The sequence below is a fragment of the Ovis canadensis genome, chromosome 6, assembly GCF_042477335.2.
Source record: "Ovis canadensis isolate MfBH-ARS-UI-01 breed Bighorn chromosome 6, ARS-UI_OviCan_v2, whole genome shotgun sequence".
In the NCBI taxonomy this organism is placed as follows: Eukaryota; Metazoa; Chordata; class Mammalia; order Artiodactyla; family Bovidae; genus Ovis; species Ovis canadensis.
The window spans coordinates 120,327,892-120,355,709 of NC_091250.1; the positions used below are offsets into that span (position 1 = coordinate 120,327,892).

General features: G+C 47.8%; 1 protein-coding gene across 5 annotated transcripts in view; it reads right to left on the reverse strand.

The window, feature by feature from the left end:
* Positions 1-27,818, reverse strand: part of STK32B (serine/threonine kinase 32B) — a 389,829-nt gene that overhangs the window by 24,982 nt on the left and 337,029 nt on the right. For 3 of the 5 annotated variants that reach the window (XM_069593237.1, XM_069593236.1, XM_069593240.1), the window contains 4 exons: positions 15,625-15,728; positions 6,790-6,906; positions 2,890-3,015; positions 836-967 (listed from right to left, as the gene is read on the reverse strand). In XM_069593237.1, coding sequence (XP_069449338.1) covers positions 836-967; positions 2,890-3,015; positions 6,790-6,906; positions 15,625-15,728 — 479 coding nt within the window. The remainder of the gene's footprint in view (positions 1-835; positions 968-2,889; positions 3,016-6,789; positions 6,907-15,624; positions 15,729-27,818) is intronic. The other 2 variants (XM_069593239.1, XM_069593238.1) reach the window with 1 other exon arrangement.

The window sequence follows — 27,818 nt, forward strand, 5'->3', positions numbered from 1 at the left end:
ATAAAGAGAACAGTGAACAGGCCTGAACATTCCTAGTTTTTTTGCTCCTAAGTCTGCATGTCTGTAACTAAGTTTGCGTCACTCATATTTTCCTTTGACTCGATGCTAATACATCCTGTTTCTGGTATTTACCCATACAACACCCTTCTCCTTGTAGTTACATATCAGAAAGAAGGCCGCAAGGCCACTGAACTGCTAGACTCAATCACTGGGTTACTGATGCCAGCCTATGACTGTCTTTGAAACAACGCAAGAGGAAGAAATCAAGATCCTAACACATTGGTACTTCATCACCAACCCCTGACTTTGATCTTATATAAACTCCTGGATGCCTCATGGAGGTGAGGGCGGGGGCACAGTTCTTGGAGGCACGAGCCTACTGTATTCTCCTCTCTGCCAGCTGAGAACTAAATTCACCTTTCTATTACCTCCAGACTCTGTCTCGTATTTTTTTTTTAGCTTCAGTGGGCAGAGAAGGCCAAGAATATGGCCAGTAACAGGTGCTGGGCTCTACTGGGTGCAGCACTGAAGTCACTTGGCATCATTCTTGGGTTCTTGATCAGAGATACAGAGATTCCTGCACTAGGAACCGTGCTAACGTGAATGATGAGAGCAATAATGTATAGACTCAAGCGATGCTCTCATAGCATTCTGCTCTGAAAGATCACTTGTTTGATGGAGGCATTTGATTGACTGCAAACAAAGGCATTTGGGAGGGTGAAGTGACATGCTACCCTCCCCGCCCACCCCCCGTGTGGCTAAGAAGCAGCTCAATCACATTCACTGGACTATAGGGTCCCTCTCTGTCAGGGTCTGCTTCCAAGACAGCGCTCACCAGAGGACAGCTGTCCTTTGAGCCGTCTTTGGATCTGTTCTTTGCCAACCTCTTCTTCTTTTTATGAAGTGGTTTGGATTCAAGAATCATCTCTTCAAGTTCAAATGTGGGATCGCAGTTCAGTCTCCCTTTCTGAAAGGAAGTGGAAAAAGAAACAGGGTTTGCCTTGGTTCTGCATCACTGACTTGTATTTTCATTCATTCCTTCATTCAGTCACTCATTCAACCAGTAACAGTGAGCTACTACTCCTAGGGGATGAAAGAAAGTGGTGAAAGTGTTAGTCACTCAGTCGTGTCCAATTCTTTGTGACCCCATGGACTGTAGCCCACCAGGCTCCTCTGTCCATGGAGTTCTCCAGGCAAGAATACTGGAATGGGTTGCCATTCCCTTCTGCAGGGGATCTTTCCAACCCAGAGATTGAACCTGGGTCGCCTCCATTGCAGGCAGACTTTATACCATCTGAGCCACCAGGGGAGCCCCCCCAGGGGACATATCTGCTCATTTCTGTCCTGATGATGAACACTGACACATTCTCACTGCACACGCCATTCATTTATCCCTATAATCCCCACCCACCTGTTAATATCCACGTTTCCTCCATCTTATGTGTGTTCATTTCACGAGATTGGGTTCAGTTTACCAATCTGGTACTTTCACATATTTTCTCATACCCTCCTCCTCATGTCATTACTACTTTTTCTATTAATGTAAATATCATTTTTAACAAATCCATTTAAAGATGCCATTTCTGGCCAAAAAGTGAAAGTGAAAGTTGCTCAGTCGTGTCTGACTCTTTGCAACCCCATGGATGGTAGGCTGCCAGGCTCCTTTGTCCATGAAATTATCCAGGCAAGAATACTAGGGTGGGTAGCCTTTCCCTTCTCCAGGGGATCTTCCTGACCCAGGGATTAAACCCAGGTCTCCTGCATGGCAGGCGGATTCTTTACCATCTGAGACACCAAATCTACCCAATTCTCCATCCTGGCTGCCAACTGCCCTACAGCTGAAGCCAGTTGACCCTTGGGCCTGTGGTCATCCTTGGGAGCCTCCGGGCTAGCTCCTCAGCCTCCTTCCTGTTGGTCTCCTTCCATTCATTCTCAGCACCCACCTGTCCACTCAATGGTGTAAACCTCACAGTTTTACCTTCCTGCCAAGTGCACTCCAGCGTTCAGAGGACACAGTCCAAAACCCTTGTCATGATCTCTGGAAGTCTCCAGGATGTAGACTGTGGTCCCTTCCACCCTCACTCCCTACTCTTTTCTTCTCTCTTACTCTGCTCCAGCTATAAAGCCTTTTCACTGCTCTTTGAAAGCTTTTTGCTGCCTGGAGGTGCATGATCTTGATATTCCCTCTGCCTGGAAAATTCCACCCTATCTTTACAAGCCTGGTTCCTTCACTTGGTTCGGATCTCTGCACCTCTACCTAAAAGCAGCCCCTGCCTCCTTCTCCTTCACCCCGTTCTCTCTCTGTCTTCCTAGCTCACTCTGTGGGTAGGAATTGGCATCACTGCCTGGTGTCATGTTACACAGTGACTGGTGAATCACTGTCTTCCTCTCATGAGTTTGAGTAAGCTCCGGGAGCTGGTGATGGACAGGGAAGCCTGGTGTGCTGCAGGCCATGGGGTCGCAAAGAGTCGGAGATGACTGAGCAACTGAACTGAACTGAACTGAGCCTGGTGTCACATTATACATTTACTGGTGACTCCCTGTCTTCCTCTACCCGACAGGCAGCTTGTGAAAGGGTGGCTCATTGGCTCCCATTACCCTGCTCTCACCCACCCAGGGCCTGGATCTGTGGACATCGCAGATGTGATTTAACAAGAAAGAGGAGACTCTGTGCCCCTGAGGACCCACTACAGGGAGGGAAGCCACCCAACTGGACTGCGCAAATCAGGTCCAAATCCATGCCAAATCTCAGTGAAAGGTGACTCCTTTGGAGCTCAAATGATGTGGCCAGCAAACCCCCTCCCCGCTGCCAGCTTCCAGGGTGTTCCTAAGCACCCAGGAGGGAGACCCTGCACAGGGCTGGATGTCATAGGACAGGACCTCACTCACATTGGGCACAAAGCCAGGCGTCAGTGCCTTCTCCAACACTGCATCCCAGTTCATGTCGGCCAAATAGGGTGAGCTCTGGATGTCACCAAGGCTGGACAGGCGGCTCTCAGGGTCCTTGGTCAGGAGCTGCAGGCAATGAACAAACGTATGCAGTTGGGCAGGACTGAGGTTTGCAGAGCCTCCGAAGGTGGAGTCTTGGGAAAATGAAGGTGCCTCTGCTTCCATGTCCCATGAATGTTGTGCCCTGTCTGGGCTACTCGTGTTGAAGCGTTGTATATGCTCAGTTGCTAAGTCAGGCCCGACTCTTTGTGACCCCATGGACTGTAGCCTGCCAGACTTCTCTGTCCATGGGATTTTTCCAGGCAAGAATACTGGAGTGGGTTGCCATTTCCTTCTCCAGGGAATCTTTGTGACCCCGGGATCGAACCCACATCCCTGCGTTTCCTGCATTGGCAGGTGGGTTCCTGACCACTGAGCCACCAGGGCTGCTTACTGAAGCGTCACCTATGCTTATACACGTTTACAGTCAGGGAGGAACTGAGGGGCCAGGCTGCTTCCCCAAGGTCAACCAGAAAGGGGCTCTTTGGGACTAGCTTTTCAGCCGCCATGCTCCCCTCAAGGACTCTCACCCTGTGATGTGCTACCTGCCAATGAGGTCTGCAGAGACTTCCAATTAAAAATAAAAAGAACTATCCATCTCATTTTAGGACGTTCAGCTTGGTAATGGGATGCACAAAAGCATAATAAGAATTTCCCCTGGACAGCTATGAGGTGACCTCTGTGGCCTGACGGAGTAGTCTCTTTTGTAGCCACAATTTCATTTTTAGCTTCTCCTCAAACAGAGTTTCTGCTAATAAGGGGTGATGCAGTAAAAGGAAAAAAAAAAATTAGCTGTACCGTACTACCTTGCATCCAGAGGTGTTTTCAGGTTTCAAAACACTAGCTTTGTCTGATGCTAAGAACACTGAGGCTACAAATGAAAGATAGGACCCAGCCATGAGACAGCCACTCGGTAGCCATGTAGCTTCAGAGGAGCTGCTGACTGAGACAAGCATGAATGGTAATTCTTCCACTTCTGGTTCATGATTAAGATGAGACCCAAAGTGGGTTGGTGAGGACCTGGGACACCTCTTGGCAGGATGGCATGCCCAGATGCTGGCAGGTAGGGGCTGGAATCAGGACCCCATCACCAGGCGGCTCTCACCATCACTCCAACTAGTAGGCTGGACACCTGGCAGGTCCTACCTGCTGATTATGGGGGCCTCTCTCTAGGAGCTGCCCCCAAAAAAGACAGGTGCAGATTTAAACAGAGATGCTATTTCAATGCCTGGGGGCAAAGTTTATGGTTTAGGGTAGAAGCTAGTTCTCTGACTCCCTGGGTGTGCGGGAGGCAGTGTTGGCAGGTGGGTAGGGCTTCTGGGTGATTCCAATCAGCAGTTGAGGTTAAGGACTACTGATGTCTAAAATCCAGGAGCTCAATCTCCCCTTATGCAATTTAACTAATGAGTAATTCCCCAAGTCGTCTACAGCAGGGGTCCCCAGCCTCTAGGATCTAATGCTTGATGATCTGATGTGGAGCTGAAGTAATGATAGTGGAAATAAAGTGCACAATAAAGGTAATGCGCTTGCATCATCCTCAAACCATCCCTCTATGCCCAGGTCCATGGAAAAACTGTCTTCCATGAAACTGATCCCTGGTGCCAACAAGGTTGGGGACTGCTAATCTGCAACAGTGGAAGGATTAGGAACTGACATCTGGAGTTCAGAGAATGAATGACTGTGTTAGTTGCTCTTTGCGATCCCTTAGACTGTAGCCCGCCAGGCTCCTCTGTCCACGGGATTTTTCAGGCAAAGAGTTCAGAGAGCTTAGACTCAAGTCCTCTGCTGCTCTCTAACAGCCTTGTGGGCTTGAGCGAATAATTTTGCTTTTCTAAGCCTCAGTTTTCCCATCTCTAGTATGAGGTAATAACAGGACTCCTCTCAAAGGGCCTGTAAGGACTAAATGAGCAGATTATATAAGACAACACTCCCCCAACAAGCACTGGCTGCCATCCTCACAGTTCCTTCATTAAAGGTAACTGGTGTCCGCTGAGCACGCGCACACACCTGCCGACCACATGCAAGGCTCAACTCTGTGTCTTGGAGGATTCTGAGCGAGTTTAGCCAAATGCCAGCTGCCGAAGGAGGGCATCAAAACCCACTGCTGATGCCAAACTGGAGCTTATCAGAATAAAAACAACGGGGCCCACCCTGCTGTTTCTGATTCAGCAGGTCTGTGGTGGAGCCTAAGAAACCGCATTTCCAACATGCTCTCCCGGGTGATGCTGGTCCAGGGACCATACTTGGAGACCCACTACTTTATTCTACTAGTAAGAATTCCAGATTTTCAAGCTGGATTTAGAAAAGGCAGAAGAGTCAGAGATCAAATTGCCAATATCCACTGGATCATCAAAAAAAGCAAGAGAGTTCCAGAAAAACATCTACTTTTGTTTTATTGACTATGTCAAAGCCTTCAACTGTATGGATCATAATAAACTGGAAAATTTCTTCAAGAGATGGGAACACCAGACCACCTTACCTGTCTTCTGAGAAATCTGCATGCAGGTCAAGAAGCAATGGTTAAACCGGACCAGGAACAACAGACTGTTTCCAGACTGGGAAAGGAGTATGTCAAGGCTGTATATCGTCACCCTGCTTATTTAACTTATATGCAGAGTACATCATGTGAAATGGCGGGCTGGATGAAGCACAAGCTGGAATCAAGATTGCTGGGAAAAATATCAATAACCTCAGATATGCAGATGACACCACCCTTATGGCAGAAAGTGAAGAAGAAGTAAAGAGCCTCTTGATGAAAGTGAAAGAGGAGAGTGAAAAAGTTGGCTTATAGCTCAACATTCAGAAAACTAAGATCATGGCATCCAGTCCCGTCACTTCATGGCAAATAGATGGGAAAACAATGGAAACAGTGACAGACTTTGTTTTGGGGGGCTCTAAAGTCACTGCAGATGGTGAAATTAAAAGATACTTGCTCCTTGGAAGAAAAGTTATGACCAACCTAGACAGCATATTAAAAAGCAGAGATATTACTTTGCCAACAAAGGTTCATCTTGTCAAAGCTATGGTTTTTCCAGTAGTCATGTATGGATATGAGAGTTGGACTATAAAGAAAGCTGAGCACTGAAAAATTGATGCTTTTGAACTGTGGTGTTGGAGAAGACTCTTCAGGGTCCCTTGGACTGCAAGGAGATCCAACCAGTCAATCCTAAAGGAAATCAGTCCTGAATATTCCTTGGAAGGACTGATGCTGAAGCTGAAACTCCAATACTTTGGCAACCTGATGGGAAGAACTGACTCACTGGAAAAGACCCTGATGCTGGGAAATATTGAAGGCAGGAGAAGGGGACGACAGAGGATGGGATGGTTGGATGGCATCACGGACTCAGTGGACATGAGTTTGAGCAAGCTCCGGGAGTTGGTGATGGACAGGGAAGCCTGGCGTGCTGCAGTTCATGGGGTCACAAAGAGTCGGACATGACTGAGTAACTGAACTGAACTGAACAATTCCCAGGAAGTCAGGAGATACCCAATTTCTTAAAGCTCAGTGAGTTAAAAGATGATTTGTAAAAATTTTAAAGAACCATATGCATTAAATATTTCCAATTGTTAGAAGTTGGTAGCAGGGTGAAAAAAGTCTGAGGGCTTTGTCATCCCAGATTTGACTTCAGGCCACACCCCTCTGTCCAGCGGCTTTGTGATCTTGAAGTGAGATGGTGAGAGCACTGGTATTTTCACCACTGTCCCTCCATTCATCCTCTCGTTCCTTAGTCAGCTGGTCTGTTTGCTTCTGCACTGAATGACCAGCTCCCTGGCAAGGTAGACAGGCGGCTACCCCCTTACCTTCTTTAGCAGGGTGACCATGCCCTTGCACCACATGGAAGAGTAGTGGACGCGCTCCACCTTGAACATGTTAAGGATCTCATCGATGGGTGTGGCCGAGTGGATTTCATATGGTCTCTGCAACAAGGGACAACAGACAGCATCAGACAGCTGTCCACATGGTTAAAACAGACACAGAGAACAGACCTGCAGCTGCCAAGGGAGACGGGGGTAGGGGAGGGATGGATTGAGAGTTTGGTGTTAGAAGATGCAAACTATTACATATAGAGTGGATAAACAACAAGGTCCTACTCTATAGCACTGGTAACTATATTCAATATCCCATGATAAACCATAATGGAAAAGAATGTATGTATCTATACCTACCTATATCTATGTCTATATCTGTATAACTGAATCACTTTGCTGTACAGCAGGAATTAAGACAACATTATAAATAAATTAGAGTTCAATAATAAAACTTTGGCCACCTGATGCAAAGAGCTAACTCATTGGAAAAGACCCTGATGCTGGGAAAGATTGAGGGCAGGAGGAAAGGGGGACGACAGAGGATGAGAGGGTTGGATGGCATCACTGACTCAAAGGATGGGAGTCTGAGCAAACTCTGAGAGATACTGAAGGACAGGGAAGCCTGGCGTGTGGCTACAGTCCATGGGGTCACAAAGAGTTTGACATGATTTAGTGACAGAAAGACAAAAATAAATATTAAAAAACTGTGTCATTACAAGGGGTGATTTATTCTTTCCCTGCAGGTAACAGTGAGTGTTCCAATTATACGGCTGAGCGGGTGGCCTGGACCCCTATGTCAACAGTGACCAGTGCAGGAACCCAGTGGGTGGGTGTTCTCTTACAGCCCCAGAAGGGTCAGTGATTGGTGAGGTCACATAGCCAGGAATCGGCAGAGGCAGGACCCATACCCTACAGCCTAACCCCAGGGTCTCTGTTCCAGACCTAGGCCTGCAGAGAGGAGTAGGTCTCACCATCCACAGCCCCCCGCCCACTGGCGGGCTTGGCTGCATCTTCTCTGCCCTGGCTGAACTGCCCCATGAGTGAGCAGGGTGGGAATCACCAGATCTGGGTCTGGTTGGGCAATGGAGGCAGGGAGGCTGGGCCATTTCCACCTGCCATCCTTTCTCCTGCACCAGAAGGATGCCTAAGCCCTGTTCGCCAATTCCCCAACACGGCAGAGCACTGAACTTTCCGACACGTTCTCCTGACACTGGAGTGGGCAGATTTCTCTCTCTTTTTTGGCCTCCAAACACCTCTCAAAGCTTGGAAAGGCTCCTTTGACTTGGACCTTGGGGAAGTGGCTTGGATAGTGTCTGAACAGTAACTGACTCCCTCAACCCCTCCCACTCAAGAACAGCTCTTTCAGAGCCTCTTCTTCACCCTCCACCTGGCTGTGTGCTCCAGGAATCTTCCAGTTTCCATCAGGGTCACATGACCCAGGGCTGGAGCAGGCAACTGTTTCCTAAGTGTGTGTGTTTCAATGACCAAACTGATCCTGGAGAAATCTGGAGGAATGAGCTCATTGTTAATCCACATGACCTTGGTTGACCAGTATGGAGTTTCTGTGAAGAGGTGGAGGGCGCTCCTGGTAGGTGGGATTACATAACCTCCATCCCTGTGTCCTCAGGGCACTGAGCAGGATCTGTTGCCCAGCAGGTCCCGGAGCAGAAGAACCACAAAGATGATGGTCAGATCATCCAGAGTTGCTGATGGAACACGGACCGTGAACCTAAACACCGTGCTGGGGTCCCATGGTGCATAAAGGGCCAGCTCCAACCTCATGGAACTTGGATTACCATGGGGCTGCAGCAATTGGAGAGGTCAGCCTGGAAAAGGGAGGTGATCCTGAGCCCTGGTTGGGATACAATTCCCCAGAAGGAAGTGTCTGTATCTCTACCAAGTGGGCACCCTGCCCTGGGGAAGATGCCTGCCGACCTGGGTGCACCTGTGCTTTCTGATATATCCACCCGGAAAGGGGCTTCTTCCTGACTGGCTGCCTCCTCTCTCATCTGTTTCACTGAATTGGGAATCTCCCTTCCGCCCAATAGGGCAAAACCCCAAACCGTGAGCTCTCTGTGTGTGCGTGCACATCCGATTCTTTGCGACCCCACGGACTGTAGCCCGTCAGGCTCCTTTGTCCATGGAATTCTCCAGGCAAGAGTACTGGAGTGGGTTGCCATGCCCTGCTCCAGGGGATCTTCCTGACCCAGGGATTGAACTGGGGTCTTCTGCATTGCAGGTGGATTCTTAACCATCTGAGCCACCAGGGAAGCCTGTGGACTCCCTAGAAAGTCTAATTAGCTTGCTACACTAACATTCTTTAAATCTGGCTTCAAACATTTTTGAATTTAATAGGAAGTGGAGTACAGTTTCAGTTTTAAAATTTCCACCCAAAGCTGCTGCCTGCTTTCATGTTGCAGGATCCCTTTATGTTTCACCAGGAACAACCACTACAATTAGAAATGAGAGTGAATATTCACTGAGAGCATCTGGGACGTGACACAAGGCTCCCAGCATCTCCATGAGCTGGCTACTGTGAATGTGACCACCTGGGCTTTCCAGGTGGTGCTAGTGCTAAAGAACCCACTTGCCAGTGCAGGAGACAGGAGACCTGGGTTCGATCCCTGCGTCGGGAAGGTCCCCTGGAGGGGGCCCTAGCAACCCACTCCAGTATCCTTGCCTGGAGGAGCTGATGGACAGAGGAGCCTGGCAGGCTACAGTCCACAGGGTTGAAAAGAGTTGGGTACGACTGAGGTGACTTAGCACACACACACAATATGACCACTTTACAGCAGACGAGCCAGAGGTCCCAAGCCCCAGAGCTAGGATGTGATGGCGTCGACATTAAAGCTCAGGCGGTATCAACCCCCAGCTCACCTCTGAGCACTACTGTCGCAGAGGACATTGTGTCCCTCAAGCTTATATGTTCAAGTCCAAATCCCAGTGCCTCAGAAGGTGGCCTTGTTTGGAGATAGGGTGTTTACAGAGGTGATCAAGTTCACACGAGGTCATTAGCAGGGACCCCAATTCAATATGACTGGTGTCCTTGTAAACAGAGGAAACCCTAGAAAAAGGGGATCCTAGGACCCAGGGAGATAGACATAGAGGGGACACCAAGCAAGGAGACACAGGGAGAAGACGGCTATCTACGAGCAAGGAAGGAGCATCTTGATGTGAGGTGTAAAGGGGCAGCTTCCTTCGCCGCCCTCAGAAAGAGTCAGCCCTGAAGACACCTTGAGCGTGGACTTCTAGGCCCCAGAGCTGCCAGAGAACAGGCTTCTATTGTTTAAGCGGCCCGGTCTGTCGGACTTGGTCACAACAGCCCGGGCAGACTAGGACCATTACCCTAGCCATCCTCAGGCAGAGTTCTAGGGAAGGTGTCTGACTTCTACTCTGTTCTGGGAGGTGTCAGCACTGTGTAGACCAGGCACCTGGTGTGAGCAGACAGACAGGGTCCCGACTCCTCTCAGCTCTTCATGGAAAAGACGGCAGTGAGGGGTTTCGGTGTGGGGTGCGTGCTGGGGGGGCCTCTACAGGGCATGCTGGGTGCACAGAAAGGGTGGAGGGGTGCTGCCTTAGTGCGGGAGGGGGTTCAGGAAACCAGAGTTCAGGCCACCACCCGAAGACCGGCCTTCAGGGGTTGAGTCTCTGGTTTTTGAACTCTTCAGGATTGTTTCAGAATCGCTTCTTCCCATTTTTTGCCTCTCAAAAGGACATTTCCCTGACTCCAGTCCAAGCCCCGCCCTTGCAACCCAGCTACTGCAGGTGTCAGGGTGCTGGCTCACCTCTTCATTTTAAAGTTTGCGAAACTGAGGCTGAGAGACAAAAAGTGACTTTCCCAGCATCCCAGAGACCCAGATTCTCCTCCATGGCTCTTTCCATCAGAGACCGGAACTCAGGCACCCAACTGGAGAATCGGCCAGCAACAAGTGTGCAGACTTCTGTTATCATTTATGCTTCATTCTATTTCCTACTTGGTTATTTCAAGGCATCTACGAATTCTGCTTGCCCCCAGGTCCCCCAAAGAGCCTCTCCCTCTCCCCCCACACTTTTGGAGGGAACCAGACCAATAAAAACAATGATGAGAATAATAGTAACCATAACTGGCCATGAGGCTAATATAGCAGTTAAATACTTTTGGAAATGCATTTGGAACACTATAACTAAAATCTGCACTGCATCTTGAAGCTCCAGGCTCAGCCTTGATCTGTTTGGGTGGTTGTGGAGACGAGAATATTGTTCAGTATTATCAATATTCCATCGACTTGTGGTCAAGAGTTCTACTGAGGCTTGGTCTTAGGAGGTGCTAAGAAAACCGGGTGGTATTTACGAAAGTGAAAGTGTTAGACTCTCAGTTCTATCTGACTCTTTGAAACCCCGTGGACTGTAGCCCGCCAGGCTCCACTGTCCATGGAATTCTCCAGGCAAGAATACCAGAGTGGGTAGCCATTCCCTTCTCCAGGGGATCTTCCCATACCCAGGGATCAGACCCGGGACTCCCGCATCGAACCAGGGAAGCCAGCAGTATTTTTAAGGTGATGTAATTACCTGTTCAGCTGGTGAAAGTGATTTTGGCAGCAGGGCACCAGATAGACTCATTATGGAGTGCAAGTGTGTCTATTCCAGGAAACCCAGTTTACAAAAATTCCAATTTACCAAGAAACAGAAGAAGCAGGAAAAGAATTGCCATAGACCTGTTATTTTAACTGCTAGAACTGAGCTGGGCCTTGGGGACCATCTCATCTAATTTTTTCCCCCAAAATCTTTTTGCTCAAAATCCAAAACATAGAACAGATGCAAGTGAAGAACAGTTCCCCAGGTTGCTTAAACCTCCAGCTGCTGGAGAAATCTTTTTTCTTCTATGAACTGTTGAATCATTCCTGCAGGGTCCTTTACTTTTAGGAAGCACAGCTTGAAAATCCCTTGCCTTATGGAAACTAGAAGGGCAAGGTCAGAGAGTTCATTTCACTCCAGGTATCTAACTCCCAGCTCAGCGATCTCTCTGCTTCACTGAGGGACAGGAAGGCAGTGTTCAACTCAAGGGCCGCCTTTCTCGCTTTGCTGGGTTAATAAACCAACAGATGCTCGTCTCTGCGGTTGAGCCCACCACTTGGCGTGCATCCAGAGGTTCTTAGTTCTGCTGCAAACTGTAGGACCTCCATGCACATATGTGTGTGTGCTCAGTTGCTTCAGCCACGTCTGACCTTTGCAATCCTATAGACTGTAGTCCGCCAGGCTCTTCTGTCCATGGAATCATCCAGGCAAGAATACTGCAGTGGGCAGCCAGTCCCTTCTCTGAGGGATATTCCTGACCCAGGGATTGAACCTGGGTCTCCTGCATTGCAGGCAGATTCGTTACCCACTGAGCCACCTGGGAAACCCTAGGACCTCCATAACCCTCCTCTATTCCCCATCACCCCCACCTTCTCTGTCTACTGAACCTTAAGTAGAAATGCTGACTGGAGTCAAAGCCAAGGGTAACACCAGGTGAGGGAGGTGGTAGGGAGGAAGCAGAGAGGGTAGAAGTCTTCCTGGTGCCATAGTGTGGGTTTTAGGGCTCTCCCTGCAGCTGCATGCAAAGCACATTTTGCCAGGCCATGGGCACAATGTGGCCTGACATCCAGAATCTCCTTTCACCCATCCCCTTGATTACTCCAGCAGTGGTTCTCAACTGGGGATAATTTGTCCCCCAAGGGATGTCTGGCAACACTTGGCAACATTTTGGTTGTGGGGGCAATTGGCTGCAGGGGCAATTCCAGCTGGTCTCTAGTGGGTAGAGGCCCGGAATGCTGCTAAACACTCTCTAATGTACAAGGTAGCCCCCCACACAAAGTGGTATCCAGACCCAAGCAACCATAGAGCTGAGGCTGAGGAATCCTGTGCTTTGCAACCACCGTTCTTCCCATTTGGTAGAAAAGAAGCAGACTCAGCCCAGACCATTCAAGAGCTGCAACAAAACTGGAATTCCAGCCCCAAAACATGTGATTCCAAAAACCAGGGATCGAACCTGGGTCTCCTGCATTGCAGGCAGGTTCCTACCCACTGAGAAACCTAGGAAACCTTAGGATTTCCATAACCCTCTGGCTTAAGCACCATGCTGTCCCTTCTATGACTGCACTGCACTTCCTACACAGTGAAGCCAGCACCTCCAGGTGACCTCAGGGTCCTTTCTAGAAAGTCCCCCGACTGTCCTTCTGACTGCTGGTCAGTCTAAGATGCTGCTGTGTCAACCTCAGCTGCCCTCCTTGGGCAGCACTGTCTCTGTATCCACCTGCCTCTGAATCATCACCACGTGAACATTTATGCAGCAATCAGAGTCCTCCGTGTGCCAGACACTGCCTATGCGCTGCCCGCATTTTCTTGGTGACCTCCCTGCCCCCACGGCTGGCCTCATCATCCCCATTTCAGGAAGGAGGAGGCCAGGGCTCAGAGGAGTCAAGTGACCAAAGTAGAATCACAGCTCTCAAGGTGCTCATTTTATTTTGAAGCCTTTGAGGCTTTTTGCCAAGTCATCATCTTTGACTATTCTAATCCATGTATTTTTAAAACATTTTTGTATTAAGAAACCGCCTACCAATGCAGGAGACACCGGTTTGATCCCTGGGGTGGGACTGTCCCCTGGAGAAGGACATGGCAGCCCACTTGGGTATTCTTGCCTGGAGAATCCTATGGACAGAGGATCTTATTGGGCTACAGTCCATGGGGTTACAAGAGGCAGATATGACTTAGGGGTTAAACAACAACAAATGGCTGATTAATAATGTTGGGATAGTTTCAAGTGAATAGCAAAGGGATTCAGCCATGTATACACATGTATCCATTCTCCCCCAAACTCCCCTTGCATCCAGCCTGCCATAACATTGAGCAGAGCTCCATATGCCATACAAGTAGATCCTTGTTGATCATCCATTTTAAATACAGCAGTGTGTACATGTGCAACCCAAACTCTCTAACTATCCCTTCCCTCATCCTTCTCTCTGGCAGTCATAAGTTAGTTCTCAAAGTCTGTGAATCTGTGTTTTTTAAGTACGTTAATTTGTATCAGTTCTTTTTTGATTCCACATATGTGATGTCATATGATATTTCTCCTTCTCTGACTTACTTCACTCAGTATGACTATCTCTACTGACCTGTATTCTGACAGAGAATATACTTTCTGCTGGCAAGCAACCAATCACACTTAGGTGAATTGCTTGCCAAGGTCATTTGCATGGCTGATTACATCATAAACAGCATCTGGTGATGCCTGTGTCCTCTGGTTCATATAAATACCATGGGGACCGTCATGTTCCCTCCTTGAGTGCGTATATCAAAGAGCCAGTACATGACAAAGGAACTGACAAGGTAAGCCTGAGTGCATGCGTGCTCATTCACTTTAGACGTGTCTGACTCTTTTCGACCCTGTGGACTATAGCCTATTAGGCTCCTCTGTCCAGGGGATTATCCAGGGAAGTATTCTAGAGTGGGTTACCATGCCCTCCTCCAGGGGATCTTCCCAACCCAAGGACTGAACCTGCAACTCCTTCATTCTACTTGTGGGGAGAGGGATGTCAAGGGGAAGGGGTTCTTGCGAAGCTCAGCCGTGGATCGGTGGCACTCAAGAATCAGGCAGATTCTTTACCCGCTGAGCCACAGGAAAGCCCATAGGTAAGCCTTAGGTAAGCCTGTGGGAGATAGTTTTCATTCAGTGCCTGAGAAAACTCACAAGATCACATATATTATTTTTTGCATTCTTAAAACACCACGTGCCATAATACGTTTTTTGAGGAACCCAGGGGAAATAATTGAGATCAACAGCAGAGAACAGTTGCTTGAACCACAGGGCGATAATGAATAACACTCACATAGCTTGGATGGTTTTCTAACAGCTGTCATCATTCATTCATTCCCCTCCCTCATCACCCTGCACTGGGAGGCCCTGCCCTCCAGGGTGCTGACTACCAGCTTAAATATGCAGATGACTGTGGGACAACCTTAAAAGAGCAGCCAGGGATGGGCACTCACTCTCCACAGTTGTGTGCTGGGTGCCAGACCTATAAGGCGTCACTGTTGTATTGTTCGGTCACTAAGGTGTGCCCGACTCTTTGATGCTGTAAGGTGACTAATATGAAAGCCATGTGTCCCAGCTGGGCACATGGATCCTGGGATAACTTCAGTGCCACAGAACAGAATGAAATGATGTTATTATCCTCATTGCATAAGGGGGAAACCATGGTCCTGAGAGGTTAAATGGCATCCTTTTCAAATGATATTTGTATAGAGAAAATATGCCTCCAAATTAGTTTGACATAATTCTTCCTGCTAAAATAAAACTGAGCTATTAGTTGCAAAGAGTTCCCTTAGTCATCTTCAGCTATTAAATTTAAATGAAATAAAACAAAAATACGCATTGAATGCCCCACTTTTATAGGACACTGAGCTATGTATTCGGGGAAGATTGGGACAAAAATAACAGTAGCAAAAAACAAGCAGGGGAGTCTGATCGGGCATGAGTGTGTGATGTTGTGAGCTGAAATCATGAGATCAGGGTGATTTGGGTGTTTGAGCTGCCACTGATCCGCTGCTGAGCTTAGCAAGAGACCCTTCCCCTCTGCCCACAAGTAGAATGAGGGTCTGGACCAGAAGCTTGTTAAGAGCTTTTTAACACTCAGGACCATGGAGCTGGCACATGGGCCATCAGGACAGACACCCAGGGCTCCTTGCCAGCATGGTGCACCACCCAGGGGACATGGCCATCCGAATCTACCCAAGCCTGGTAGGATCTGAGTCCCCCCACCCTGCCAACTTCCACAATCCCCATGTTCACCACACAGACACACATCTTACCCAGCCCCGCAGCAGCTCGTAGGCCGTGACACCCAGGGACCACCAGTCAACGGGGTAGGAGTACCCAGGGCCTCCGTCCACATACACCTGGAACACTTCCGGCGCTGCCAAAGACAGGACAAAAGACATCACTGGGCATCTCTCTTGACACGCATCATGCCCAAGAAGGAGGACACGGGGCCAGGAGCTGGACTGCGGGGCTAGCATTCCATCAACGATGTCATGTAGTTACTGCCGTCTGTAAGTCACAAGCCAGCCTGAGACAAGGTGCAGGCATCACAGGCAACCCCGTGTGACACCTGGGACAGAATACAGACGGGGTGTTCCGAGTGTGCAGCAGAGGGCGGTCTGCTGGGGAGTCAGGGAAAGCAGCGGGGGAGGAGGATTTGGTGGAGCATGAATCATGGTCAGCATGGGGAATAAAGTCTGAGTTAAGAGGAAGAGCCTACACCCGTCACGGAGCAGGACCCAGTGGAGCTCCTGGGCACAAAGACTTTCTGTGCCTGCCGATTCTTTGATGACAGGAAATAGGCTTCACTCAGTGTCTGTGACCTTCCCTTAGCTCCAACCTGTAGTTTCAAACAGATGTGAAGCAAGGATGGGAGGGGACGCAGAGACAAGGGAGGAACAGACAGGAAACAATAATGCAGCCTTGGGGCAGAGTCCTGGTCCCCCCTCCAAGCAATATACATAACATTTTTGAGCTTTTCTGCAGATACTAAAACCCCCACCAGGTGGGAGAAATTAAGGGTCTGATGTGCTGTGCTAAGTCGCTTCCATCGTGTCAGATTCTTTGCGACCCTATGGACTGTAGCCCGCCAGGCTCCTCTGTCCATAGGATTCTCCAGGCAAGAAATACAGAAGTGGATTGCCATGCCCTCCTCCAGGGGATCTTTCCAACCCAGGGATTGAACCTGCACCTCTTACATCTTCTGCATGGGAAGGTGGGTTCTTTACCACTAGCGTCACCTGGGAAGCCCCAAGGGTCTGATGCCCACAAGCAGGTAGACCCCAGACTGGTTAGAACCAGAAGGTGGATGATGCAGACTCTCACTTACCTCACCAATAACCAATCAGAAAAATGTCCATGAGCTTATCATCCTCTTTGAACCATTACTATAAGACCCCTCACTACCCCCTCCAGGTGGGGACACACAGCTTTGAGGGCATTTGCTCACTGCGGCCCCCTTTGCCTGGAAAAGCAATTTGTTGTTGCTGTTGCTGAGTCGTGTCTGACTCTTTGCAGCCCCATGGACTGTAGCACACCAGGCTTCCTTGACTTTCACTATCTCCTGCTGCTGCTGCTGCTGCTAAATTGCTTCAGTCATGTCCGACTCTGTGGGACCCCATAGACAGCAGCCCACCAGGCTCCCCCCACATCCCTGGGATTCTCCAGGCAAGAACGCTGGAGTGGATTGCCATTTCCTTCTCTGCACTATCTCCTGGAGTTTGCTCAATTTCATATCCATATCCTCTGCCACCCCTTCTCCTTTTGCCTTCAGTCTTTCCCAGTATCAGGATCTTTTCCAATGAGTTGGCTCTTCGCATCAGATGGCCAAAGTACTGGAGCTTCAGCTTTAGCATCAGTCCTTCTAATGAATATTCAGGACTGATTTCCTTTAGAATTGACTGATTTGATCTCTTTGCTGTCCAAGGGACTCTCAAGAGTCTTGCCCAGCACCACCCATTCAAAAGCATGAATTCTTTGGCGCTCAGCCTTCTGGTCCAGCTCTCACATCTGTACATGATAACTGGAAAAATTATAACTTGGACTATATGGCAATGGCACCCCACTCCAGTACTCTTGCCTGGAAAATCCCATTGGTGGAGGAGCCTGGTGGGTTGCAGTCCATGGGGTCACTAAGAGTCGGACACGACTGAGGGACTCCACTTTCACTTTTCACTTTCATGCATTGGAGAAGGAAATGGCAACCCACTACAGTGTTCTTGCCTGGAGAATCCCAGGGACGGCAGAGCCTGGTAGGCTGCCGTCTATGGGGTTGCACGGAGTTGGACACGACTGAAGCGACTTAGCAGCATATGGACCTTTGTCAGCAAAGTGATGCCTCTGCTTCCTAATACACTGTCTAGGTTTGTCATAGGTTTACTTCCAAGGACCAAGCACCTTTTAATTTCATGGCTGAAGTCACCATCTGCAGTGACTTTGGAGCCCAAGAAAATAAAATCTGTCATTGTGTCCACTTTTTCCCCTTCTATTTGCCATGAGGTGATGGGATGACAGAGGATGAGATGGCTAGATGGCATCACTGACTCGATGGATGTGAGTCTGAGTGAACTCTGGGAGTTGGTGATGGACAGGGAGGCCTGGCATACTGCTATTCATGGGGTCACAAAGAGTCGGACACGACTGAGCAACTGAACTGAACTGAACTGATGGGACCTGATGCCACGATCTTAGTTTTTTGAATGTCGAGTTTTAAGCCAGCCTTTTCACTCTCCTCTTTCCCTGTCATTGAGAGGCTCTTTAGTTTCTCTTCACTTTCTTCCATTAGAGTGCTATCATCTGTATATCGGAGGTTGTGCTATTTCTCCGGGCAATCTTGATTCCAGCTTGTGATTCATCCAGCAAAGCAGTAAAGCTATTCTTTCCTACTCCACCCAAAACTCTGTCCCTGAGATTTAACTTGGTGTTGGGGTACAGAGGCCAGATTTGGTTCACTCCTAAGGGGCTGAGAAGCTAGGTGAATGTCAGTCTGCTTTGGCACCAACACCAGGTCAGATGTCCCAACAACCAGAATGGTTAGAGCCCTTGGTGCCTGGTGCCAGTCTCAGGACAATGTTATTTCAGCATAGGTGGGAATCAGTACAAAGTATCCAGAATAAGTAAATGCACAGAGACAGAAGGCCGATCAGGGATTGCCAGGGGCTGGTGGGGGGATGGGGCGCAACTGCTCATTGGGTTTCCTCTGGGATGATGAATGTTCTTGAACTAGACAGAGCTGGTGGCTACACAATGTGGTGAATTTACTAAATGCCACTTCATTTGCTTACAAACAGTTCATTTTATGTTATGTGAATTTTACCTCTGTAATAAACCAGTGGAGGGCAGAGCCCCCAGAGGGATGGACCCTCACTCCTCAGGGGGATGCAGCTGTCCTGGGGTCCCCTGGGGTCCTGCTGCTTCCTAAGCTGCTGGGAGGTGGGTTCATCACTGCCTCACCCCCGACTCACCAGGCTAGGAATGCATCTCAAGCTTTAATTGCTCACACTGGCTTCCAGGAAAGTCTTGGGAAATGCAGGTCATTTATAGAAAATTAATTTACAGATGTAATTCCATTTTACAGGTGTCAGAGCAGCCAAGCTCTGTCATGGGGAACCAGGACATGTTGTGATTAAAAACATCTCAACTCAGTTTTCAGACTGGCATTCAGATGGTGTAGGGGCAGGAAGGGCCAGATGAGGCAGATGAGGGTAGACAATGGATGCTTGAATCTGGGCTCTAGTTGGGCAGCTGGACACCTGAACCTATTGTTGTTTAGTCACTCAGTCGTGTCTGACTGTGACCCCATGGACTGTAGCATGCCAGGCTTTCCTGCCCTTCACCATCTCCTGAAGCTTGCTCAAACTCAAGTCCATTGAGACAGTGATGCCATCCAACCATCTCATCCTCTGTTGTCCCCTTTTCCTCCTGCCCTTAATCTTTCCCAGCATCAGGGTCTTTTCCATTGAGTCAATTCTTTGCATCAGATGGCCAAAGTATTGGAGCTTCAGCTTCAGCATCAGTCCTTCCAATGAATATTCAGGACTGATTTCCTTTAGGATTGACTGGTTTGATCTCCTCGCAGTCTAAGGGACTCTCAAGAGTCTTCTCCAGCACCACAGTTCAAAAGCAATCAATTCTTCAGCACTCAGCTTTCTCTATGGTCCAACTCTTATCATCAATGAACCTGACCCTCAGCCAAATTCCAGCTGTCCTCCAGCAACCCACTCCCGTTATTTCGTATTCTCCTTTCCTCCTCACGACAACCCCCAGGGTCATATTATCATTTGTCATGCTTTCCCTAAGAGGTTCAGAGAGGGACAGCAGAGCACAGCAGAGGAGTGCAGAGCTGAGGTGCGCCTTACATACCGGTCAAATTCCAGTTTGAAGTGAGCTTTGCAGCAGTGTTTGGGTACAAAAGAATAATCAGTCTACATTGAAGATGTAGGGGAAAATGTTATTGGGAGTTCGGGGAAATGTCATTTTGGTTTATTTGAGCCTCACCAACTGGTATATGTGTTGGGGAACAGGAAGAAGGTTGGTGTGATTGCAGCTGGGTTAACATGTTCTCTTTGCTTCAGTTTATAAAGCATGAGCAATAATAAACCGTCTATTCACAGGGTTCTTATGAGGATTAAGGAAAAATGCTGGCTAAGAGCTAAGCCCGATGCCAGGCTGGTCCATTGTGGGTGCTCTGGAAATATTGGGCATGGTTTTTATTAGTAGAATTGTTATTCAAATGTCCTCTCTTCATCAAACTCAGCTTCTCACTGACCACCCAGTCAGCCTGGGGACTGTCCTAAATTCCAACCTCCTCAGCCTCATGACTCATCAGTCTTCAGACCCTCTGAGCTTGGCATTCTGGGCATCCTTCCATCTGCCCCTTCCTATCCATCCTAAATCAACCTGAATTCAAAGGTGGTAGTTGTACCTGTTTAGTAAACATCTGGTGAGCGAACATTTGATTTCCTGGCCTCTCAGGGCACTGAGCTGTGCTATTCTGCATCCCACCCTGGGAGCCTGAGGCTGGGCTCCAACTCAAAGGGGCTTCCTTCCCTGAACCCTAATCTGTGTACTTGTCCTTCTCTCTGTGCAAAGGGTTCTGATAAAGAAGGAGACAGTCGTGCTGGCCTGTGCAGAACCAGGACTTTGACAGCTGCTGGCCCGGCCCACGTGCTCAGACAGGGCCAGAGGCAGGGACACGCCCAGGACTACAGGAGAGGCTGTGTGTCCAGCTGTGCCCATAAAGCCTTGTCATGTGTGGCTGCCCCAAGCCCATCTGGAATTCATGGTAGAAGCAGCATCCGACCAGTTCTGTCTTGGCTGTCCTGACCAGCCAAGTGACAACTATTTGCAGCCTGTGACTCCACTCCCAGAGAAGGTGACAATCTCCCTTCCCCTGCACACCTGGCGCTGAAAGAACATAAACAACATTTATGTCACAATCCACATGCCACCAAAATGACTGCTGTAGTGCCCTGGAACCAGTGCTTAGAAGTGAGGGCATCATAGAGCGTTAGAACTTGAAGGACAGGTACAAGACACACACCTGTCACCATTATTTCATGTACGAATGAATGAGTGTGGAAACAGTTTGCTAGGTACTGTGTTAAGGATTTTACACATATAGCTCCCTTCATCCTCCTGGTCACCCAATAAAACAAGTGCTACAATGATCTTCACATTCCAGATGAGGAGGTAGAGACATGAAGGGGTGGGTGTATTTGGGTGAATGAAAGTGAAAATGTTAGTTGCTCAGTCATGTCTGACTCATTGTGAACCCACAGAATGTAGCCTACCAGGCTCCTCTGGCCATGGACTTCTCCAGGCAAAAAATACTGGAGTGAGTAGCCATTCTTTTCTCCAGGGGATCTTCCTGATCCAGGGATCCAACCCAGGTCTCCCACATTGCAGGTAGATTCTTTACCACCTGAGCCACCAGGGAAGGTGAATAGTGTCCGCAAAAGACTATGTCCAAGTACTAACCTCCAGTATTTGTAAACAGGGCCTTATTCAGAAATAGGGAATCTGCAGGTGTAATTAAGGACATCAAGATAAAAATCATCCTGGATTCAGGGTGGACCCTTCCTAGATTCAGTGTCTGATGACTTTATAAGGGAAAGGAGAGAGAGATTTGGGACACAGAGAAGGCCAATGCAGGAGGCACAAGAAACACAGTTTCGATCCCTGGGTTGGGAAGATCCCCTGGAGTAAGAAGTGGCAACCTGCTCCAGTATTCTTGCCTGGAAAATTCCATGGACAGTGGAGCCTGGAGGGCTATAGTCCATGGGGTCGCAAAGAGTCGGACACCACTGAGCACACATCCTTAAAGCACCCTGAACCACAGATGAAGAAAAAGGAGACACAGAGAGGTAAAGGGGCAAGTTCAGGGCCATCTAGGTGGTGAGTGGAAGAGTGTGGAACGCTGTTCTGACAACTTTCGAGAGGGGACTCATACAGCTGTCCCACTGTTAGCATGAGTAAAGAAAGCCAGTGCTTTCTTTACAACGCTAAGAGCTGTGTTATTAATGTGCCATTGACTGAGCATCTACCGTGTGCTAGAAGCTCTTCAGGTTTCTTTACCTCTGTTATTTACTCCTCAGGGAAGCTAATATTTATGGAGCATTATCTGCAGCTGCACGTGCATGATCTCCTTTAAACCTCAGAAGGACCTTGGGAGGTGAAAATGATAATTATCTCCATCTGAGGAAGCAAAGCTATGGTTTTCCCAGTGGTCATGTATGGATGTGAGAGCTGGAGCATAAAGAAAACTGAGCGCCAAAGAACTGATGCTTTTGAACTGTGCTGTTGAAGAAAACTCTTGAGAGTCCCTTGAACTGCAAGGAGATCAAACCAGTCCATCCTAAAGGAAATTAGTCCTAAATATTCATTGGAAGGACTGATGCTGAAGCTCCAATACTTTGGCCATCTGATGTGAAAAACTGACTCCACTGGAAAAGGCCCTGATGCTGGAAAAGATTGAAGGAAGGAGGGGAAGGAGACAATAGAGGATGAGATGGTTGTATGGTCTCACTGACTCGATGGACATGAGCTTGAGCAAGCTCTAGGAGTTGGTGATGGAAGGGAAGCCTGGTGTGCTGCATTCCATGGGGTCGCAAAGAGTCGGACACCACTGAACTGAAGAGGAAGCCAGGCTTGGAGAGGTGACAGACCTACCAAGGTCCCAAGCCTCATCAGAAGCCTGGCTTTCCCCATTCTCCAGTGTCATCCAGAATGATGACCGGAGCCTTGCTCTGTCTCCTTCAATATCCAGACATTTCCCACCATGTTATACCACCTGTATATGTATGCTGAAAAGAAAAATAATGTATCATAAAAAATATACGCACACACACACTATATATATGTCAGGCGGTAAAGAACCCGGCTGCCAATGCAGGAGACACAGGAGATGCAGGTTTGATATCTGGGTGGGGAAGATCCCCTCGAGGAGGGCAGGCAACCCACTCCAGTATTCTTGCCTGGAGAATCCCATGGACAGAGGAGCCTGTGGGCTATAGTTCATAGGGTTGCAAAGAGTCAGGCAAGACTGAAATGACTTAGCATGTAGTATATAAGTATCCACTTTACATGTCTTATAGTACAAAACCTCTCCAAAGTCAATGCATTAAATCTGCAAATTCAACTGGAACCAAAATCAAGAATGTTTATGAAGGTCTAGGAATGCTAAATTTAGGAAATCAAGGTTTTGACATAATCTGAAAGAATGTGTAGTTTGCTGTTAACATGCTCATTAATAAAAGCGGCTCTTGAATCACAATGCCCCAGCAGCAGCCTTCCTCGCTACATCTCCAGGGTCCTTCACGGTGCCCAGTGAATGCTGAATGCTCTGTGGATACTTGTGAGCCCACGAATGAATACCCTGGGCTGACACCAGGCTCCATGGAAGTGGCTTCTCCAGCATGACCCAGTGGCATGGAAAGATCAGCCTACCTCCCATCAACCATTTCTAGCAGCAGCTGAGCAATTCTGCCAATGCAGGTTTTAAATGGAAAGTGAGTCTGGATTCCAAGGGGCATCAGAGAATTGGCCTTCCAGAAAAGCAAGTACATGGGGTGTCGAATGAAAGAGATCGCCTCAAGGCAATGAAAATTTGCCTTTGGTGGGTTTTGCCACCTTCGGCTCACCACGCAGAGTTACTTCCTCATTAGACTAAAAATATGGAAAAACTCCCAGAAACCTCCTAAGTTATAATTATTAGCCTGCTGCTTTAGCTCTATGAATATTCCTGAAGGCTTTGATTGCTGCAGTGGAGTGTGACACGCTATTCAATGTCTAGCTTACAAGTTGACTGGCTTCCAGGATTGGCTTCCACAGGTAATTGTGTCCTTCTGGACTGGGAACATAGAATTACAACATTTCAGCCTAGAGGGGACCTTCAAGGTCATTTCCTTTCTCCCCTACATTTTGTAGGTGAGGAAGCTGAAGCCTATTGGAGGCGTTCCATGGCTTCCAGCCCAACTGGGACCAGAGCCCAGGCCTCCTGTCCACTGAGCCTCACTTCAGTTTGCACATCCCAGCCAGCAGAATGGCCAGATCTGGACACCTCCACCCAGAAGCCGCACAGGCATGGCATTCTTACTATGTCCAAGCCAAAGCCCCCCTCTCCAACTGCCCCTTCTCCTGGGCTCCCAGTCTCTGCTGACGGTCTGCTCAATTTCAAGAGTCAGAAATCAGTCTACGCTGTGATGTGTGCTCAGTTGCTCTGGTATGTCTGACTCTCTGCAACCCTACATTCTGTAGCCTGCCAGGCTCCTCTGCCCATAATTTTCCAGGCAAGATTACTGCAATGGGATGCTCTTCCCTACTCTAGGAGATCTTCCCGATCCAGGGATTGAACCTGCATCTCTTGTGTCTCCGGCACTGGCAGGTAGATTCTTCACCATTAGTGCCACCTGGGAAGCCCATGCTTTGATGATTTGATTAACTCTTGATTCATCATTGTTCCCTTCCAGAATCTTCCTCTTCTTTCTGATCCTCTTTCCTCGCTGTCTGGACTAATGACAGTCCCTCATGCACCCTAGCCTGGGGCTGTTTAATCTCACCCACCTGCTCCTGCACTGAATATGTCAGCAAATTTGGACAACTCAGCAGTGGCCACAGGATTGGAAAAGGTCAGTTTTCACTCCAATCCTAAAGAAAGGCAATGCAAAAGAATGCTCAAACTACCGCACAATTGCACTCATCTCACATGCTAGTCAAGTAATGCTCAAAATTCTCCAAACCAGGCTTCAGCAATACTTGAACTGTGAACTTCCTGATGTTCAAGCCAGTTTTGGAAAAGGCAGAGGAACCAGAGATCAAATTGCCAACATTCGCTGGATCATGGAAAAAGAAAGAATTCCAGAAAAACATCTGTTTCTGCTTTATTGACTATGCCAAAACCTTTGACAGTGTGGATCACAATAAACTGTGGAAAATTCTGGAAGAGATGGGAATATCAGACCACCTGACCTGCCTCTTGAGAAACCTATATGCAGGTCAGGAAGCAACAGTTAGAACTGGACATGGAACAACATTGGTTCCAAATAGGAAAAGGAATACGTCAAGGCTGTATATTGTCACCCTGCTTATTTAATTTATATTCAGAGTACATCATGAGAAACACTGGGCTGGATGAAGCACAGGCTGGAATCAAGATTGCTGGGAGAAATATCAATCACCTCAGATATGCAGATGACACCACCCTTATGGCAGAAAGTGAAGAACTAAAGAGCCTCTTGATGAAAGTGAAAGTGGAGAGTGAGAAAGTTGGCTTAAAGCTCAACATTCAGAAAATGAAGATCCTGGCATCTGGCCCTATCACTTCATGGGAAATACATGGGGCAACAGTGGACACAGTGGCTGACTTTACTTTTTTGGGCTCCAAAATCACTGCAGATGGTGACTGCAGCCATGAAATTAAAAGACGCTTACTCCTTGGAAGGAAAGTTATGACCAACCTAGACAGCATATTAAAAAGCAGAGACATTACTGTGCCAACAAAGGTCCATCTTGTCAAGGCTATGGTTTTTCCAGTGGTCATGTATGGATGTGAGAGTTGGACTATAAAGAAAGCTGAGAGCTGAAGAATTGATGCTTTTAACTGTGGTGTTGGAGAAGACTCTTGAGAAGTCCCTTGGACTGCAAGGAGGTCCAACCAGTCCATCCTAAAGGAGATCAGTCCTGGGTGTTCATTGGAAGGACTGACATTGAAGCTGAAACTCCAATACTTTGGCCACCTGATGTGAACAGCTGACTCATTTGAAAAGACCCTGATGCTGGGAAAGATTGAGGTTAGGAAGAGAAGGGGACAACAGAGGATGAGATGGTTGGATGGCATCACTCACTTAATGGACATGAGCTTGGGTAAACTCCGAGTGCTGGTGATGGACAGGGAGGCCTGGAGTGCTGCAGTTTATGGGGTTGCAAAGAGTCGGACACGACTGAGCAACTGAACTGAACTGAACTGAATCTGCTCCTGAAACACTTTTCTAAGTCAGTAGAATCAATGAAACAAAGAGACGGAATGTGTGAATGTGGCGATGATTCAGGCTAGGCTTGCTGCCATGACAGCCTCAAGCAAGCTGTCTGACCTGTTATTTTTTGCCTCGATTTTCCTCATCTGTAAAAAGGAATAAGTATATCTGCCACATCATGTTATCAAGAAGAAAAAATTGAAGTTCTGCATGTATTTATTAAGCACAAAGTACGTGCTCTATAAATGCAATATAACATTGTTTTATTGTCATGCATATGTTCAAATTACTTAATTAAAATCACTCCAAATTTTTCTGTATACTCTAGAATAAAAGTCAAACTTCTTAGCATGAAAAATTTATAAAAAATTAGGTTCCAGTTTCCTCATATTTTGGCCACTGTTTTATTATGCCTTTTGTGTAACCTACTCCAATACGCTTGCCTGGAAAATCCCAAGGACAGAGGAGCCTGGTGGGCTAAAATCCATAGGGTTGGCAAGAGTCAGACATGACTGAGCAACTGAGTACATGCCAAAAGGAAAAAATAGAACATGATTTGTTTTAAATCTTCAATGACTTGCCTGATAATCTTTACCTGATTTTTATAATCATGAACTCCTATTTATACTTCAAAACCCAGACCAAATTTTACACCCTCTGTGGAATGTTCACCAAGTCCCTTCTTGATCCTCAGTTCCCTTCTTTCCCCCTCTCCTGGCCAAGTATATCACTGTTCTGGATTCTTACCAAACCCTTGTCTGTTCGTCCCCTACAGCACTGATCAGGCCATATTGTAACTAAGGATATGCATCCCCATTGCCCTCACTGGACTCTGAGGTCTTTAAACAAGGATATGACTAGGTCAGGGTTAAAATCTCAGGGATTAGCATGAAGCTGGTCTAGACAGAGATGCTCAAGGAATCAGAATAGCAAAGAGTTTGAAGTCACACAATCCTGGCTTTGAATCTCAGTGGCCACCTTTGCTGTTCATCACTGGACAAGCACTTAGCCTCTGCATATGTCTCAGATCCCCTGGGATAATAATAGCCTTTACCCCATAGTGAGATAACATATGGGAGTCATTTAGAACAAAGGCTGATGCAGAGAAAATTCCAAATAGATATGAGCTAGTTATTATTGTATCAATTCATCACCGAATGAGAAATGAAATACATCCATAAATGAAAGACCAACTAACGGATAGACATGTTGTACATGTCCCCAGATGATTCAGAGTTCCATCATCATTCTTTGATTAGAGTTTGCAGAAAAGCCGTGAAAAGCAGAGATAAGCAGGATGACTGGCCTCTGCTGTATCCCTTAGGGTAATTCATGTTCCTTTGGCTTTATACCTTGGCAGATGAAATCAGGTGTCACACACATATTAATTTGAGATGAAATGAAACTGCTGTGTCAATCTGATAATTTCTTTTTATTTGGTGATACAAATAGCATTAATAGCAACAGAAGACTGGTTTCATCAAATTATGTAAGACACTGCTCCAGTGTGGACAAGTAGGATCTCACTTGTCTGCATAAGAGGAAAAGCAGGGGAAGCTTAACTGGCTGATGAAATACAGAAGGTCTGATGCTGTTGTTCAGTTGCTCAGTCATGTCTGACTCTTTGCGACCTCATGGACTGCAGCACACCAGGGTTTCCTGTCCTTCACTATCTCCCAGAGTTTGCTCAAACTCATGTCCATTGAGTCAGTGATGCCATCCAACCATCTTGCCCTCTGCCGTCTGTTCTCCTCCTGTCTTCAATCTTTCCCAGCATCAGGGTCTTTCCAAATGAGTTAGTTCTTTGCATCAGGTGGCCAAAGTATTGGAGCTTTATGTACCTTATACTGGATAATGTAATTTATCTAAATTCACCTAGTTTCTAAGCAGAAGATACTCAAACCGCCCCATGCTGAAGCCCACGCTTCATCGGGACCCATTCCTGGCAAGCCCAGTTATCTGCTTCTCCCAGGATACGCTTGAGGCTGATCCCA